Raw genomic sequence first — 15,080 nt, 5'->3', positions numbered from 1 at the left:
TATCTGTTTACAATATTGAGATATATATAAACATGAATTCTAAACTTTAATACACACATAGGTATTTGGAAATAAAGAAGGTTAATCCATTTGAATGCTTTATTTAGTACTGGCATCAAGATTTTCCTCAATGTTTTTGCCACATTTAAATTTGACTTGGGCCAGGATTCCTTAAATATGAAAATTTACCTTCTATCTCAAATAATTTGGTACTGATAAAAAGAAAAATGTTATGCATAAATCGATGTTAGTTCTATATGCAGATACGTGGGACTTCTCATCATATGCTTAAGAGGAACAAAGAAAAATCTCAAGTGCCACTCTTACACCAAAGCTTACCTCTCAGCCAGAGTTTGCTGTTCATTGATTCCAACGTTAAAAAGTACTGGATACACATGAAGCAACTGTCCTTCTTTAATCTGTAGAGGTAGCGACTCAAACATTCTGGCTGGAAGCTTGACCTCTACCACATAATGTTCTCTAAAGAAGGCAGAGGACAAAGGGAAGAAACATTACTTACTTGTTTTGTGTTATTTTAGATTTATTGGAAGAAAACAATAAAAGGGTTGGGATATAGCACTGATTTAGTTTTCTGTTTGCTATATGCTTATTTTCCTCATTCATTCATCTCCTTATTAAATTACTTGACATAAAAAAGTTTGTAAGGATTCATTTACATGTGTGATTTCTCTACCTCACTCTGAATTCCTTAGGAAAGAAATGTTTAGTCCATTTTTGTATACCCAGGGTCATGTGCATTGATAGCCTCATTTTGTTTTCTTATTTTTAAAACTCAATCAGTCCTAAGAATAAGAACACTAATCTAATGACTGCTGTTTCAATACAGTGAAGCTAAATAAACCAAATAATTTATATAGTGTTTTGGTATGGCCTGTTTGTTATCACTATTGATGAGTGTTTCTGTTTATGATGGGCTGATGGAAAGGTAATGCTTTTATTGCTTAGAGTGAAACTTTTGGGAATTCTGGTCATTTTGAAACATTAACATATCACAGCAGCATTTTTCATTGGAAATGTCCATTAAAAACTATCCCCTTTTTAATGTTGAAAATTTAAGTTAGGATTGATACAATATGATTAATAAGAGTAGCTACTTACATATTTTAAAAATTGTCATCTTCCAATACAGTGTGAATTGAATATAGAAATTTAGAAAGTTTTGCCCAGAGGTTGAGAAAATCCATGTGTTTCAAGAACTATACAGAGGGGTGGGATTGTAAGATACACATTGGGGAAATAAGCATAGGACAAATAGTGAGCCTCTTTGTGAAAATCTTTTTAATTTCTCCTAGTGTAACATTATTGATAAACAGTATGAACCACTGACTCTGAGACTTGTTTTTTTCTAGCTATGAAACAGAGACCTGGTAAATATCATGAATTTAGCAAGCATGGATGTTAGCATTACCTTCAGATCAATGAGCGCATTATTTTTCTTTGTTTAATTGCTCTCAATGCCATTTACAATAGCCTGGCTAACAGTCTTTCAGGAATATGAGAAGCATCAATGAGTCAGTTCATGATTTAAACTTGCTCTGAAGGTGAAACATATAATTTCTTTGTGATAATTTTACCAGGTTTATTAAGAAATTTATATGAACTAATGTATTTTACGTAATTAATAATTTTAGCAAATTTATAAAATTACACAATCATCACAATAATCCAGGTTTAGTTCATTTCCATCAACTTAAAACAATTCCTCGTGCCCATTTACACTTAACTCTACTACCATCAGCAGCCCAGAAAGCCATTCATCTATTTTCTCTCTATTTCCTATGAATGAATTTTATTTTTCTGCACATATCCTATGAATTGATTCATACAGCATGGAATATTTTCTATCTGGCCTTTTTCACCTAGTATAATGTTTTTGAAGTCATTCATGTTGTGGTACGTATCAGAAGCTTGTTCCTTTTTATTAGTGAATAGGATTCTATTGTATCGATATCACATTTTGTTGACACATTTATCAGTTGATGGACACTTGGATTACTCCATGATTTGGGATATTATTAATAATGCTGCTATGAACATGCAGGAATGAACCGTGGTGTGGAAGTATGTTTCATTTTCTCTTGGGTGTATGTCTAAGAGTCATATGATAATTTTGTATTTAACTTTTTAAGACTGTCAAACTGTTTTCAAAGTGACATTTCCACCAGCAATGTACAAGGGTTCCAGGTTTTCCACATCCTTACCAACATTTGCTCTTATCTGATGATTGTAGTGTAAGTGGATTGGTATCTTTGATTTTAAATTTATTCTCCTAGTGATGAATTATGTTGAATATGTTTTCTTGAACTTATAAATCATTCATATATCCTATTTGGTGAAATGACTATTCAAACTTTTTGCGCATATTTAAATTTGTTTTTTGGTGTCATTATTATTGAGTTGTAACATTTATTTACATATTCTGAATATGAGTCCTTTTTCAAAAATATGATTTGTAAATACTGTCTTCTAATCTGTGGCTTGTCTTTTTACTTACTTAATGGTGTTTTTTTTTTTTTGATGCCTAAATGTTTATAATTTTGATGCAGTCCTATTTATCTATTTTCTTCTTTTATGGGTCTTGATTCTTGTGTTATGTCTAAGAACTCATTACCTAAACCCAACTTACAAATATTTCCTTCTGAGTTTTCTTCTAGAAGTTTCACAGTTTTAGCTATTACATTTAGACTGATAATCTATAGTGAGCTAATTTTTGCATATGTGTAAATTCTTCTCTTTCCATATAGATAAACCAATTGTCTCAGCATCGTTTTTTGAAAAGATTCTCCATTCTCCATTGAATTAACCTTGGCAGCTTTGCTGAAAATCACTTGACTTTAAGGATAATAGTTTATTTCTGGAGAGTAAATTTTGTTCAATTAATCTACATGTATATACTTATGCTAATACTACATTGTCTTGATTATTATAGTTTTGTAGTCATTTGTGAAGTCTGAAAGTATAAACTTTTCTACTTTGTTCTTCTTTTACAAAAATTGTTCTTCTTTTACAAAATTTCTGGGTCCTTTGCATTTACATGTATATTTTAGGTTAGGCTTGCTAATTTCGGCAAAAAGACTACAGAGATTTAGATAGTGATTGCAGTGAATCTATAGATCAATTATGGAGAATTACTAAACAATACTGAGTCTTCTAATACATGAACACAGGCTGTCTCTCCATTTATTGGATCCTATTAATTTCTCTCAGCAATATTTTGTGTGTTCTGTGTACAACATTCTAACCTAAATTTACACCTATTCTTTTTGATGTAATTGTGAGTTAGACTTGTTAATCCAAACCACCACTATTTCTGACAACTTTCAGGACTGTGCTATTTCCTACTCCAATCCAAGTCAAATCAGCCCACTCTGGTAGTGAAGCTGTTGTGTTAATGGCCTTGCCCTAGGAGAACTGTGTTCACAGGGCCAGGGTTGATGGGAGCAGTCCTCAACAAAATGCCTCAGACTCTTACTGATGCTACCCAATGTTCACTGGTTTCTCGCAAACAAGTGCTTCTGAATTTGTGGTGTGCATCCGATTTATTCTGTTTGTCCTAAAATGGTTGTTTCGGATTATTATTTCCAGTTGTAATATTGCTTTTGGAGAGAGGGTGTGCTAAGCTGCTCACTTCATCATTCTCGGAGTCATGCCCCTACCTACATGATCACTTTTGAGTTTCAATACTGCTTGAAGAACTTCCTCAGAAAAAGCAAGCTGCACTCTGCCTACGCCAGATGGCCTGGTAAGCTTCCCTTAAACATTGTGATATAAGTATTAGTGTTTCACTTTTGACAGTAAACTTGAGAGAAATATAGAATTGTGCTGTTTTTCGGGTGTGCATATGAGCAATTTTATTCTCTTTCTCCCAGATGAATGGCAAGTTAAGTATTAATTCTAGGTAAATATTTAGTTTCTGAGGATGTGGGGTGTTTTGTGAGTAAGAAAGTTACCTTTCAGCCAACTATGTGGTTCTGAGTATCCTTCACAAAATTTAAAATAATTATTATATGTTTACTATCAACAAGAAGACAAGTTTACTTTGAACTTTATACTTAGTTTGCTTTGCATCTCCCTTTAGCATGAAACGGACTCTCCCTTTTGTATATTCATATGTTTTGAACATGACCTGAGAATGTTTCAAATTTTAAATATCCTCATGCAGCAATTAAAAACACTAACACCAGAATAGTTTGGACTTCTGATTGAGACAACTTACTATAGGATGTACCTCTTCTTTTGGAGGTATGTTCTACACACCATCATTTTTCTTAATTATTTCTGATATTTTGCCCATCATACACTGACCTTCGAAGCTATTTATTTAAAATCCTTCTCGGAAATCTCACAGTCTGAGAGTGAGTTGTCAAAAATAACTAAGAGAAATGGTGGTATATTCCCCTGACACAGAAATATATCTTTTCTAAAATGTTACTGCTTTTAACTGAATTTAATTTAAAGTCATCTCAAGAATTATGATTCTATTAACTGAACGATTCCCACAAAAGTAAAAACACCCACAGCTTTGGATGAGATAGTAATAAGGAGAAAAATGTTCTTATGCAAGCTATTATTTTGAATTTCTTGTATTTTGTGGGAGAGTACTGCCATACTCAACTCACTACAATTTAAAACATTCATGAGACTTCCAGGAGTTTTTCAAGATTGTCCCATATCATATCACCCATGTTTATTTTTTACCAAAAAGGAAAAGAAAACAAAAGAAAAATTCCCAAATCAAACCTGAATTCTCCTTGCCTCCTCTGACAGGAGTTAATATGACACATCTAACAAAGCCTGGTCTTCAGGAAGTGAGCACTGTGAGCACTGCTTACCGTCTTCCTGTTATAACTGGCAATACATCATTGGATTTGGCTTCAATTATTTTAAATGCGACTTTCTTCAAATCAGAAATGCCAACAGCCATGTCCTCTAGCATTCCAATTTCATCACCTAAGCAAGAGAAAAAGCACTTAGTTACAAACAAACATTTGAGGAAAATGTCATTAGCTACTATGCCTCCCTGCTGGAATTTGTTCTAGCATTTTATTGAATGAGTTTCTGAATGCAGTGAACCTACTCTAGATACTTTTCCTCAGAGGCTGAAGGTTTTCCTTAGTGAAATGGGAACCATTTCAATGGACTCCAGAAGTCAATCTACCCTTTGAGGGGAGGAAGAACGTGGACATTTGCTGTGAGGCTGGAGAAAGGTTTTAACCCCTTTATGATTTGTGTACATTTCTTTCTACTGGCAGGGCTGATGTGCGTTGTCTAGAAATAACAGAGGTAGCTGAATTGATAATCACTGACCCAGGTTCATGCTAGTTTTGCATCTCCATACATTAACAAATGAAGCCTGAGAGGGGGATCATTAAGATTCCAGATCAGCACTCTCTAACAGAAGCATAATGTGAGCCACATATATAATTTTAAATTTCCTGGTAGTCATTTTTTAAAAGAGTGAAATTAAAAAGGTAGAATTAATTTTAATAATAGATTTTACTTAATCCAGTATATCCAAAATACCATTTCAGTTGTAAATTAATATAAAAGTATTATCAATATAAAACACCTTTTAAAACTAGTTTTTGAAATCTGGTCTGCATATCTAGTACTTATTGATTTGGACCAGACACATTTCAAGTGTCCAATAGTCACGCAAGGCTACTATATTGAACAGTGCAGTTCTAGACATTACAGGGTTCAGACTTTAAAATCCAGTCATTGAAACTATGTTGGCACAGAGCCTTTTATATTAAAAAAGCCAGATGGCTGCTCAGAAGTCCACTCTGAAATAATCTATAATTCCATTTTCAAACCTTAATGGGACGCAAAAGTAAGTTACAAGGTGAATACAAAAAACTGAAAGTTACATTATTTTTGTAATACTTGGTGCAATAAAGGTTTACTTCTTATTTTTATGTTTTTCGGAAAAAATTGTGGGTTAAATCTCCTTATGAATAGAAATGTGATTTTTAACTTGTACTAAAGCAATACTCACTGTATGTACTTAGTAGCCCTTCATACTGTACTATCAACCCCACTGTGTGAAGCTGCTGTAGGAAGCCTGGGTCATACAGACTTGTCTGTAATTTGATGATAAAACCACAAACCAATCCGGCAAGCTGAAAAAAAAAATACTGATAAGATTTACTGCAGTTAGCAAACGTATTTGTTTTATTTTGAAATATTTTAAGACTTCTGAGGCATCACAGATTCGATTCTCAGGTATGTGTAACAAAACTACAACTATTTGGTAGGCATATTAAAACAAGTTGACAGTCTTCGATCTAGAATTGCTGTGTATAAAAGTCTTGGGGAAAGTAGAAGTGCAAAGGGAATAAGAACATGGACAGCAGTGAGGCTGACGGGTCTTCAAATCTTATGTCTACCATTTCTAACAGTAAAATCATAAACACTTAAGCACTTACAAATCTTACTATTTTTTGTACATGTAAAATAGAGATGATAATAATCATTTCACAGTCATCATAGCACAATGACAAAACATATATGTATAAGGCAGAGCATATTTTCCAACACCTGGTTAGCTCCATGTGCCACTGTACCATTCATGAACTAGCACGGGAAAGGGACAGTTTGGTTAAAACATTTCCTTTTCCTAGAATGTTTAGAAAGATAAGTCTTCTTTTTCTTCCCCTCCATATGCCCTGTCTATAAAACTCAGCCATGGGGATGGAGGCAGGTGGGGAGAAGGAAGGCACCAGCACCATCACCGTGATGGAGGCAGGCCTTGGCATTATGAATCATGTTGGGTGTAGGCAAAGAAGGTGGCCCTGTCAAACTTCCCATTCAAGCCTTACTGCCCTGAAAACTTATTTTAAAAACAAAATAAGAGATCATTGTGAAACCTTGTCCCAAGATTCATGTGGGAACTGTACAAATAAGCAACTGCAAACGGATCCCCCTTGCCAAGTCCTAGTGTGTCACCTGCAGTGCAAGGCAACAGTCCCTTCCCTTACACTTATGTAGACCCCTGAGCATAATACAAAGATGATGACCACGCCCTTCATGGATTTCATGCCCTGTGAAGCAGAATTTATATGTTAGAGACTTGGCCATCTCTTTTCAGAAATAAATACTTAAGGTCTCATAAACTCTTTGCTTAGGATATTCAGCTGATATTTGTCGTGAATAAGAAACATGGGGTACCAAAACTTTAAGGATTTTCTAAAAATAAAGCTGTCCCAATAAGAATTCTATTCATCATCAAGGATAGAATGTTAACAATCTGGCACTGTTTTGTACTAACAATAACAACAGGCACCTACTGCTTGACTGAAGACGATGTCTCTTCTTAGCGTCAGCATCAGACACTGGGGCAAGCTGTACGCAAGTTCCTGAAGGAGCACAAACGTCAGGGACTGCTTGGCTCGGTTCACCACTTCTCCCATGCAGTCCTTCAGGGTAAGGATGAGGGGATACAACTGTTCATACCAGTCCTCTGAGGGGAGGGGGTGTAAGAACAGTGCAACAGATGAAGGAAGGTCTTGGAATATAATGCAGAACCAACTTCCAATTTATTTTTAATTTTTCAGTAAAGTTAGATATATTCTTAAGGATTCACAAAGATTAGACCTGAAGATCTCTAATTTAAATCTGTCCCCTAAAAATGTCCAGAAGCAGCCACCCATTGGACCTCTCCACGTGGATGCATTTAACATATTTGCAGCAGATCTCTTTTCTCTGCTCATCTCTAATCTGTACACTGCCTGTATCTTAGTGAGTGGTGCCATCAAACCTTTCTCATACCGGAAATAGAAGTTTTACTGGCCTTCCTCTTCTGCAGTTTTCACATTAACTTGGTCATTAAATTAGTTCTACTACTGTAACAGTCCATCAATATGCATCTTCTCCTTGTCCATGCCCATTGTCATTTATTGCTCTCTCTTGGATCACTTCCTGGACTACTCCCTAACCCATCTCCCTTCCTCCAGTCATACTCTACTGAATTCCCTTCTTAACAGTGTTGCCGGAAAGATTTCCAATCAGTTTGTATCTGATTCTATCACTCACTTCTCACTTCTTAAAATATTTTGATAAAAAAACCACTAAAGCATTCATAAATAAATAAAGTTCAAACTCATGAAAGACTCTCCATTATCTAAACTTTGCCTATTTGTCTAATCTCATCTTTCAGAACTTTATTTGCTGTCTTGAGTCTCAGGTGAAGTGAACCACATGTATTTCCTTAAACTTATCCCGTTCTCTCATCTCAATGTCTTCGCAAATCCTATCTCCTCTCCTAGAACACTCTTTTTCTACTTATCTTCCTGACAAATGCTTTATCTCTTCTGCAGACTCAATTCATGATTTCTCTTCTCCAGGAAGTCTTCCTTCATTTCCCCCTTACTACACACTTCCCTGTTCCCTGAAGATTGAGTTGAGTTGATTTCCTTTTGTGCCTATAGCTTCTTGTCCTTACTGTTTCAGGACTACTCACACACTACTCACCATTTTCCTCTGCAAGAAAGAGAACTCACTGAGGGCAAGGAATTCATTTTTTAATCACTGAATCACTAGAACCTAGCACAGTGCCTAGCATATAGTAAATATTCAATAAGTTTTAATTGAATGAGAAAAGTTACAGTAAATATAACAGAGTTTTAAAGATATAGACAAGTATAAGTAAGTCAAGTTTTCAGTAGTATTTGGGATTCAAATAGCTGTTCTTCAAATGAGGATGCAAAACTGAGACCATTTGTGCTATTTGTGTGTCTAGATTTCTAACATGCCTCAATCATATAATTATGACTTTGGTATGATAGAGAACCAATTTATGTTCTGTTTCAGTTAATTTGGAGATCAAAGCCCTGGCAAATGTTCACTATCATAAATTCTTGACTGTGTGACATTCCATTAATATATAAATAAATTAATGGATGACAAATACGATTTGATATGAATGAGCACACGCTGCGAAATTAATTATAAAGCAGAAACTAAAATGATATGATCTCCTCATCATAAAAGTGCAAGCATCATTGTGAGTAATGTGAGTGGTAAATAATCAGTTAAGACCTTGAAAGAGTGACAGAGAACAATAAAAAGAATCATAATCACTATCGTACCATGTCTACTGTCACTTATTTATTTTACGTTGTGGTATAATAGACTAGATGAAATAAATCCAAAGGGTTGAAAAGATAATTAATGGACTCAACATAATAAAAAGATATGCTCTTATTAATACTCTATGAAATGCCTATGTGATGCTATAATGTAAAATACATTAGAATGTTAGAAATTATTATTTTAAAAATATTGTAGATGTAAGTGCTATTATAAGGATAAAAAACATAGAGAAAGAGGAATGTAACAGAGCCCTTTTAATGCATAATCATTTAATATTGGACAAACTTAGAGGCAGCCTAGAATAAAATGTGAACAAGGGTTCGATTAAAACAAGCATTGGTTAACTGTTGATTCTTATGTCATTGTCATGTGTAAAAGGGAAAATGGAGGTACACTGGACTTTTTTTCATAATAAAAGATACATCAATAGATATCAAGAATGAATATCCTATATTCCTATTTTTTTCATATTTGCATTTTTTTATCTCCTGTTCTCTCTCTCACTTTCTTATGTAATTGTTGCTCTCAATATGAATGGGTAGACTAATAGACACAGGGAAACACTAGAAAAAACTTCAATAAAATAACCCAGCTGTAAATTTTACACAATAGCAGACTGAAAACTGATTTTGTTTTGTGCTTAGCTCTGTAGAGATTTGTTTCTACTAGAGAATTTCCGAACATAAAATACATCTTCTGTGCAGTAGGTGGCGCTGCTTAATCAGGCTGAAGTAGAACTACTTTGCACTTGCTGCATTCAAGTAACTGATTTTTACTTTTGTATGCAGTTGTACAGTTCCCAAACAGCATGGACTTATTGTTTAAGCATCTTGCATCATATTATCCTGAATCAAGTGGTGAATACTTTATATGATTTTTCTAGTTAGAAAATTAAAAAAAAAACAAGTGGCCACATTTTTCTTTCTTGCAAGATATTAAGTGACAATTCTAATTCAATATTTGTTTCTGTTAAAAGTATTTAAAAGAGAAAATTTTGCAGATTTCCTCATTAGCATAAGGATAGGTGCTGTATTCAATTCCATCTTCACTTATTTAACCAGTTGATTCTTAATTGTAAACTATAATCAGATGACCAAAAACAGAAAACCAAAACAAGTCTGGTTTCCAGTTCCACAAGAATAGAAGTGGAAACCTGGGAAAACAGGAACACACAACATTCTAAACCTAGGAACACTGTTACATACTTCTGATACTAATGATATTCCAGCATCTCTATTTAGCATAATTATATATACCTTTTATGGCTAAAATTTCAGGAAAATAACAATATAGGAAAGCGTTAATTATGAATGAGAAAATTACAAGTTCATAAGCAACGTAAAATGTCTTTAAAATAGTAGTAAGCTTTCTATGGAGGAACATAAGTGAAAAAGTTAAAAATAAATTTTTTTTTCTAGAAAAGAAACAATTTAAATTGAGCAGATAATGGAAAATTGTACTGGAAAATTCCAATTGCCAATGACTCCAGGTTTTCCTCTCTGTTAATATGCAGTCAGTGTAAATCTCAGGTTCTGAAATGAACACAGTGACTATGACAGGCCAAAGCAAGGCCAAAGCCAGTTCATAAATGGCCTTTTTGCTCCAATGAACATCCCATATCATTCTCACAAAGGAACAGTAAATGCTTTAGTTTTTTGCTTTAAAATACGTTTTGGGGGAAATTAAAGAAAAAACCCAGGCTTCAGCTCTTGACAGTTTTCAGATTTGTCACTTGCCTATCACCTTTGTGTCTCTCCATACTTTACAGTTTACATGGTGTGTATTTGGTCCTCCTGATAAAGATGAAGGTAGTATTTATTCATTCATATATATATGTGTGGGTGTGTGTATATATATATGAATATATATATGAATATATATATACACACACATACCCACACATATATACACGTGTGTGTGCATACACACACACATACAATCTTAGTTGAAACTCGAAACTAAATTCAGAAGAGTGGATGTATTTCAGGATTTCATACTTTTATGTGTACACACACACACACATATACACACACACAGTTTTTTATAAACTTAGTGAAGCTGGGAGCTAAGGGTGCCCCACAATATAGTTAACTATCCCACCACCTCTTCCCTGAGCCAACTAGCCTAGCAGGCACTAAGTGTGATTTTATTCCCTGGGCTCCTTTCCATGACAGAGGAAAATACTAGGAGAATGTTTGAGTGCATCTATAAAAACTTGCTGAGACTCCTTAACCCTGAGACCAAAAAGCAGAGTCTTTCCTCGGGAAAACATAAAATGCATGTGGCTTAGCCAAGCTTTCCTGAGCTTTGTGAAGTGTGTTGGAAGCCATCCAAGCAGAGCCTCTGTTTTCCAGCCCCTCTACTTGCTTCTCCGACATATTCAAGGGAAGCTCACTGAAGGATTCAGAGAACGGCTGCTGGGTGCCCCCCATCACCTCCTCCACACACCATCTATTTCCTGTGCAGGATGTTCACGTCCTCTGAGCTCAATGGCTCTTATGTTACTCAGGAGAAAAATAAAAGAACCAAATATCAACCAGCTGTAGCAGAGCATCATGCTTTCTTTCCAATTTCTGAGCCATTCTCTTCTCAGGTGCTTGGTCTTCTTTGCTCATTTAAAATAATTAACTTCACAAAAGCTCGTAGCTATTGTTATTTTTGTTATCACAACCTTTCAGACACAGAAAAAAAAGAAAAGTGAAAAGATCGCACATCCATTGAACTTTATACAAAGAGATAACAGAAGAAATGAGCCAGCTCTTAGGATTCTCTTCAGGTAACAAGATGATGAACTGTGAAGACAAGCGATTAGAATGGCCATTAAGGGGGGCAATAAAATTCCCAAGGTCATGAAGTGAACACAGACCAAACTTACAGCCAGTAGGGATTTTAATCTATGCCTGAACCCCAGGCAGTACAGAAATGGTGATGGGTTCATGGTTGGGGGCTGGGGGTGGGAGAAATCTATTTCCTGCTTATAAAATTTTTGTTGACTTTGAAGGGCCTATGCCTTACATCAACCCAAATATGGGTACCTATGTGCCTCTCTGAGTGAAGTTCTTATCTTTCAGGCACAATTTTGCAGTGTGAACATTCATAATGTGAAGGGATCAACTAATAATAAGGCTTTTTCTGCAGACACTTTCTAAGTAAATTCCTTTCTATGGGTATAATACATGTAACCAACTTTGGTCATAGACCCTCGACACCTGCCCATAGGAGGCCTCTAAATACCTGGACATATCCTAGGGGCACAGGGCATAGAAACTAGGCTAATTCCAGACAATAGAAGAGTAATCAGAAAAAGAAAAGCACCCGAGGAAACTTGACTGCTTCAAATGTTTTCTGGGCCGCTCAGAATGTCCTTCTCCAACCAAGCCTTCCTGATCCTCTTCCTGTCTTTATAATCTACTGCCTGTCTCTGACACAGGAATTGAGAAATCAATTTTTTGTCTTCTTTTAATAAATGCTAATGTGTCCTTCTTATATCATTGCTCCCCCCTCCTTTTTCACTGACATCATGAGAAATGGACTCATTCATTGGACAAAGATAGTGTCTTCTACGTGAGGTGCTGTGGGTGATACTAATATTTTTAACTCATGTTCCCTCCCTTCAAGGAGCTAAAATCGAGAAGGAAAGGTAAGAAGTATGAAGGAATACCTACAGTATAAGGCAATATGATAACAGCTACGAAAGTTGGGATAGTGACCAAACAAGTTTTAGAAGACTGAGAGTTTAGAGGCAAGAGAGTTCATCTCTGGTGAGAAGACTGTGTTCACTCATGGCTGTGGCATTTACTGCACACTTAAAGGAAGCCACAGGTGGAAAGAGCCCAGGGAAAGCTGCCTGTACTGCAGGTGGTAGACACCCACAGTGAGGCTTTGTAGGAATAGAGACTGAGAGGAGTGTTTGGTTTTGTAGTGGAAATCTAATAAATAGATGCATAAACTGACCAGAGGGAGAAACAGGGGGTACTGGAAGAGAGGAAATAAATGACTGAGATCACTCAGTGATTTGGAGAAGGCAGGAATAAAACAGAAGTAAATGTTAAGCTGAAGCCATGGAATAAAACCAATAGGAGTCTAGGTATAGGCAGTCACCATGCTAGGAATAGGGAGTGGAGGTAGATAGGGGTGGGGATAAAGGATGGTGCAGGGGATGTGTGAATAGGGCAAGAGCTAAGAAGCAGGGCCAAATCAGAAACAATGCATATCAGACAGGGTGAATGACGAAGCAAGGTTTACGTTAACCCTGAGAAGAAGGTAGCACGTGAATGTACTTTCCCTTGCCTCTATCTCAGGGCAGCCTCAAAGGCCCTAAGGACATTCACATAAAGAACAAACATGTATCTTAAAATGCCATGAGTGTAGTGTCCACTGAACTACGTTCCAAGGTAAATGACTGATCTTAGCAACTTCCACATGTATGAGAAATGACTGTACTGCTCAACCCAAGACAAATGGCTAAGACAAGAACAAAGGCAAGCTTTCCTCATGTCAAGGGAACCTTGTTTGTTTAAACCCTGCCAGCCTGAGAACACAATGTCATAAAACTTTCCAGTCCTGCTCTTAGAAAAATAGCAAAGGAAATGCATCAACTGATATCCTGGTTAAACTTCTCATTTCGTAGCACAAAGTTGAAAGCCTTAAGTAAATTCTGCTAAGACAGTTTCCAGGAACCAAATCCTTTAATCAAACAAGCCTTGTATTTGTTGTAGCACAAAAGTTTTAAATTCGGGTTATGTATTGACTGGAGGAGTCACACACCCACATTCACTGTGCTTATTTTGTTGCCTTTTGGCCTTAAATAAACTGTAACCTCAGGACTCTGGCCCTCAAACAGGTTGGGTATTTAAGAACAAGCTGCATTAGTCTTAGGTCTTTGAGCAACCTGAAATCATCAATATGTCTACATCAGTGAGCTCCTGTCATTTAAATATTGGCCAGCATCTAAGGTTAAGAAGAGAAGTAGTGGATACTGAGTTGACTGAATCCTTATCAGCGAGCATTCAGAGAAGTGAAGAGGTGCAACATTTTTACTAGGTGAATGTAAATGAAGTAAACTAGGTGAATATAGAAGTTTCCTAGTAATGTTCAAGACCATGGAATATAGTGCATCAGTTTTTTGGAGCATAAGTTTATACAAGGGCAATTTTGCTATATGCATGGAACGTGTAGTTGCACCAGTTTAAAAACAAAATTCTGCAAACACCATAGGGCCTCATGTGCATAGATTTAACTTATAAATGCCGAGTAAGCAATCAAGTAACCAAACAATATAAACCGTACATTTCTTAGGCCATTTCATTCAATAATGACATGCCCTATGGCCGGGCGTGGTGGCTCACGCCTGTAATCTCAGCACTTTGGGAGGCCGAGGCAGGAGGATCACCTGAGGGTGGGAGTTCGAGACCCGCCTGACCAACATGGAGAAACCCTGTTTCTACTGAAAATACAAAATTAGATGGGCGTGGTGGCTCATGCCTGTAATCCCAGCTACTCAGGAGACTGAGGCAGGAGAATTGCTTGAGTCCGGGAGGTGGAGATTGCAGTGAGCCAAGATTGTGCCATTGCACTCCAGCCTGGGCAACAAGAGTGAAACTCTGTCTGAAAAAAAAAAAAAATAACGTGCCCTAAAGTCCCTGGATGGGAGCTATCATCTCCCTTTTCCTCTATCTCGGTTTCTCTGTGGGTGTGAACATCACCATATTTATGAGAAAGTTAAGTAATTTTTCAATGTAATTATGAATTCTTAATTTCTGCATATGATTCCACAGTAAGCCTTTTGGATCCTTTCCTTACTCCTTACACGAAAATTAATTCAAGATGGATTAGAGACTTAAATGTTAGACGTAATACCATAAAAACCCTAGAGGAAAACCTAGGTAGTACCATTCAGGACATAGGCATGGGCAAAGACTTCATGTCTAAAACACCAAAAGCAATGGCAGCAAAAGCCAAAATTG

At 36.2% G+C, this 15,080-nt stretch overlaps 1 protein-coding gene across 2 annotated transcripts in view; it reads right to left on the bottom strand.

Moving 5' to 3' along the window:
- Positions 1-15,080, bottom strand: part of INPP4B (inositol polyphosphate-4-phosphatase, type II, 105kDa) — a 501,991-nt gene that overhangs the window by 90,905 nt on the left and 396,006 nt on the right. For both annotated transcript variants that reach the window (XM_011970320.1, XM_011970321.1), the window contains 4 exons: positions 7,311-7,483; positions 6,020-6,143; positions 4,854-4,971; positions 340-480 (listed from right to left, as the gene is read on the bottom strand). In XM_011970320.1, the coding sequence (XP_011825710.1) occupies positions 340-480; positions 4,854-4,971; positions 6,020-6,143; positions 7,311-7,483 (556 nt within the window). The remainder of the gene's footprint in view (positions 1-339; positions 481-4,853; positions 4,972-6,019; positions 6,144-7,310; positions 7,484-15,080) is intronic.

The sequence above is a fragment of the Mandrillus leucophaeus genome, unplaced genomic scaffold (assembly GCF_000951045.1).
Source record: "Mandrillus leucophaeus isolate KB7577 unplaced genomic scaffold, Mleu.le_1.0 Scaffold943, whole genome shotgun sequence".
Lineage (NCBI taxonomy): Eukaryota > Metazoa > Chordata > Mammalia > Primates > Cercopithecidae > Mandrillus > Mandrillus leucophaeus.
The sequence above is the reverse complement of the archived record's forward strand: the minus strand, read 5'-3'. Positions and strand labels throughout refer to the sequence as shown.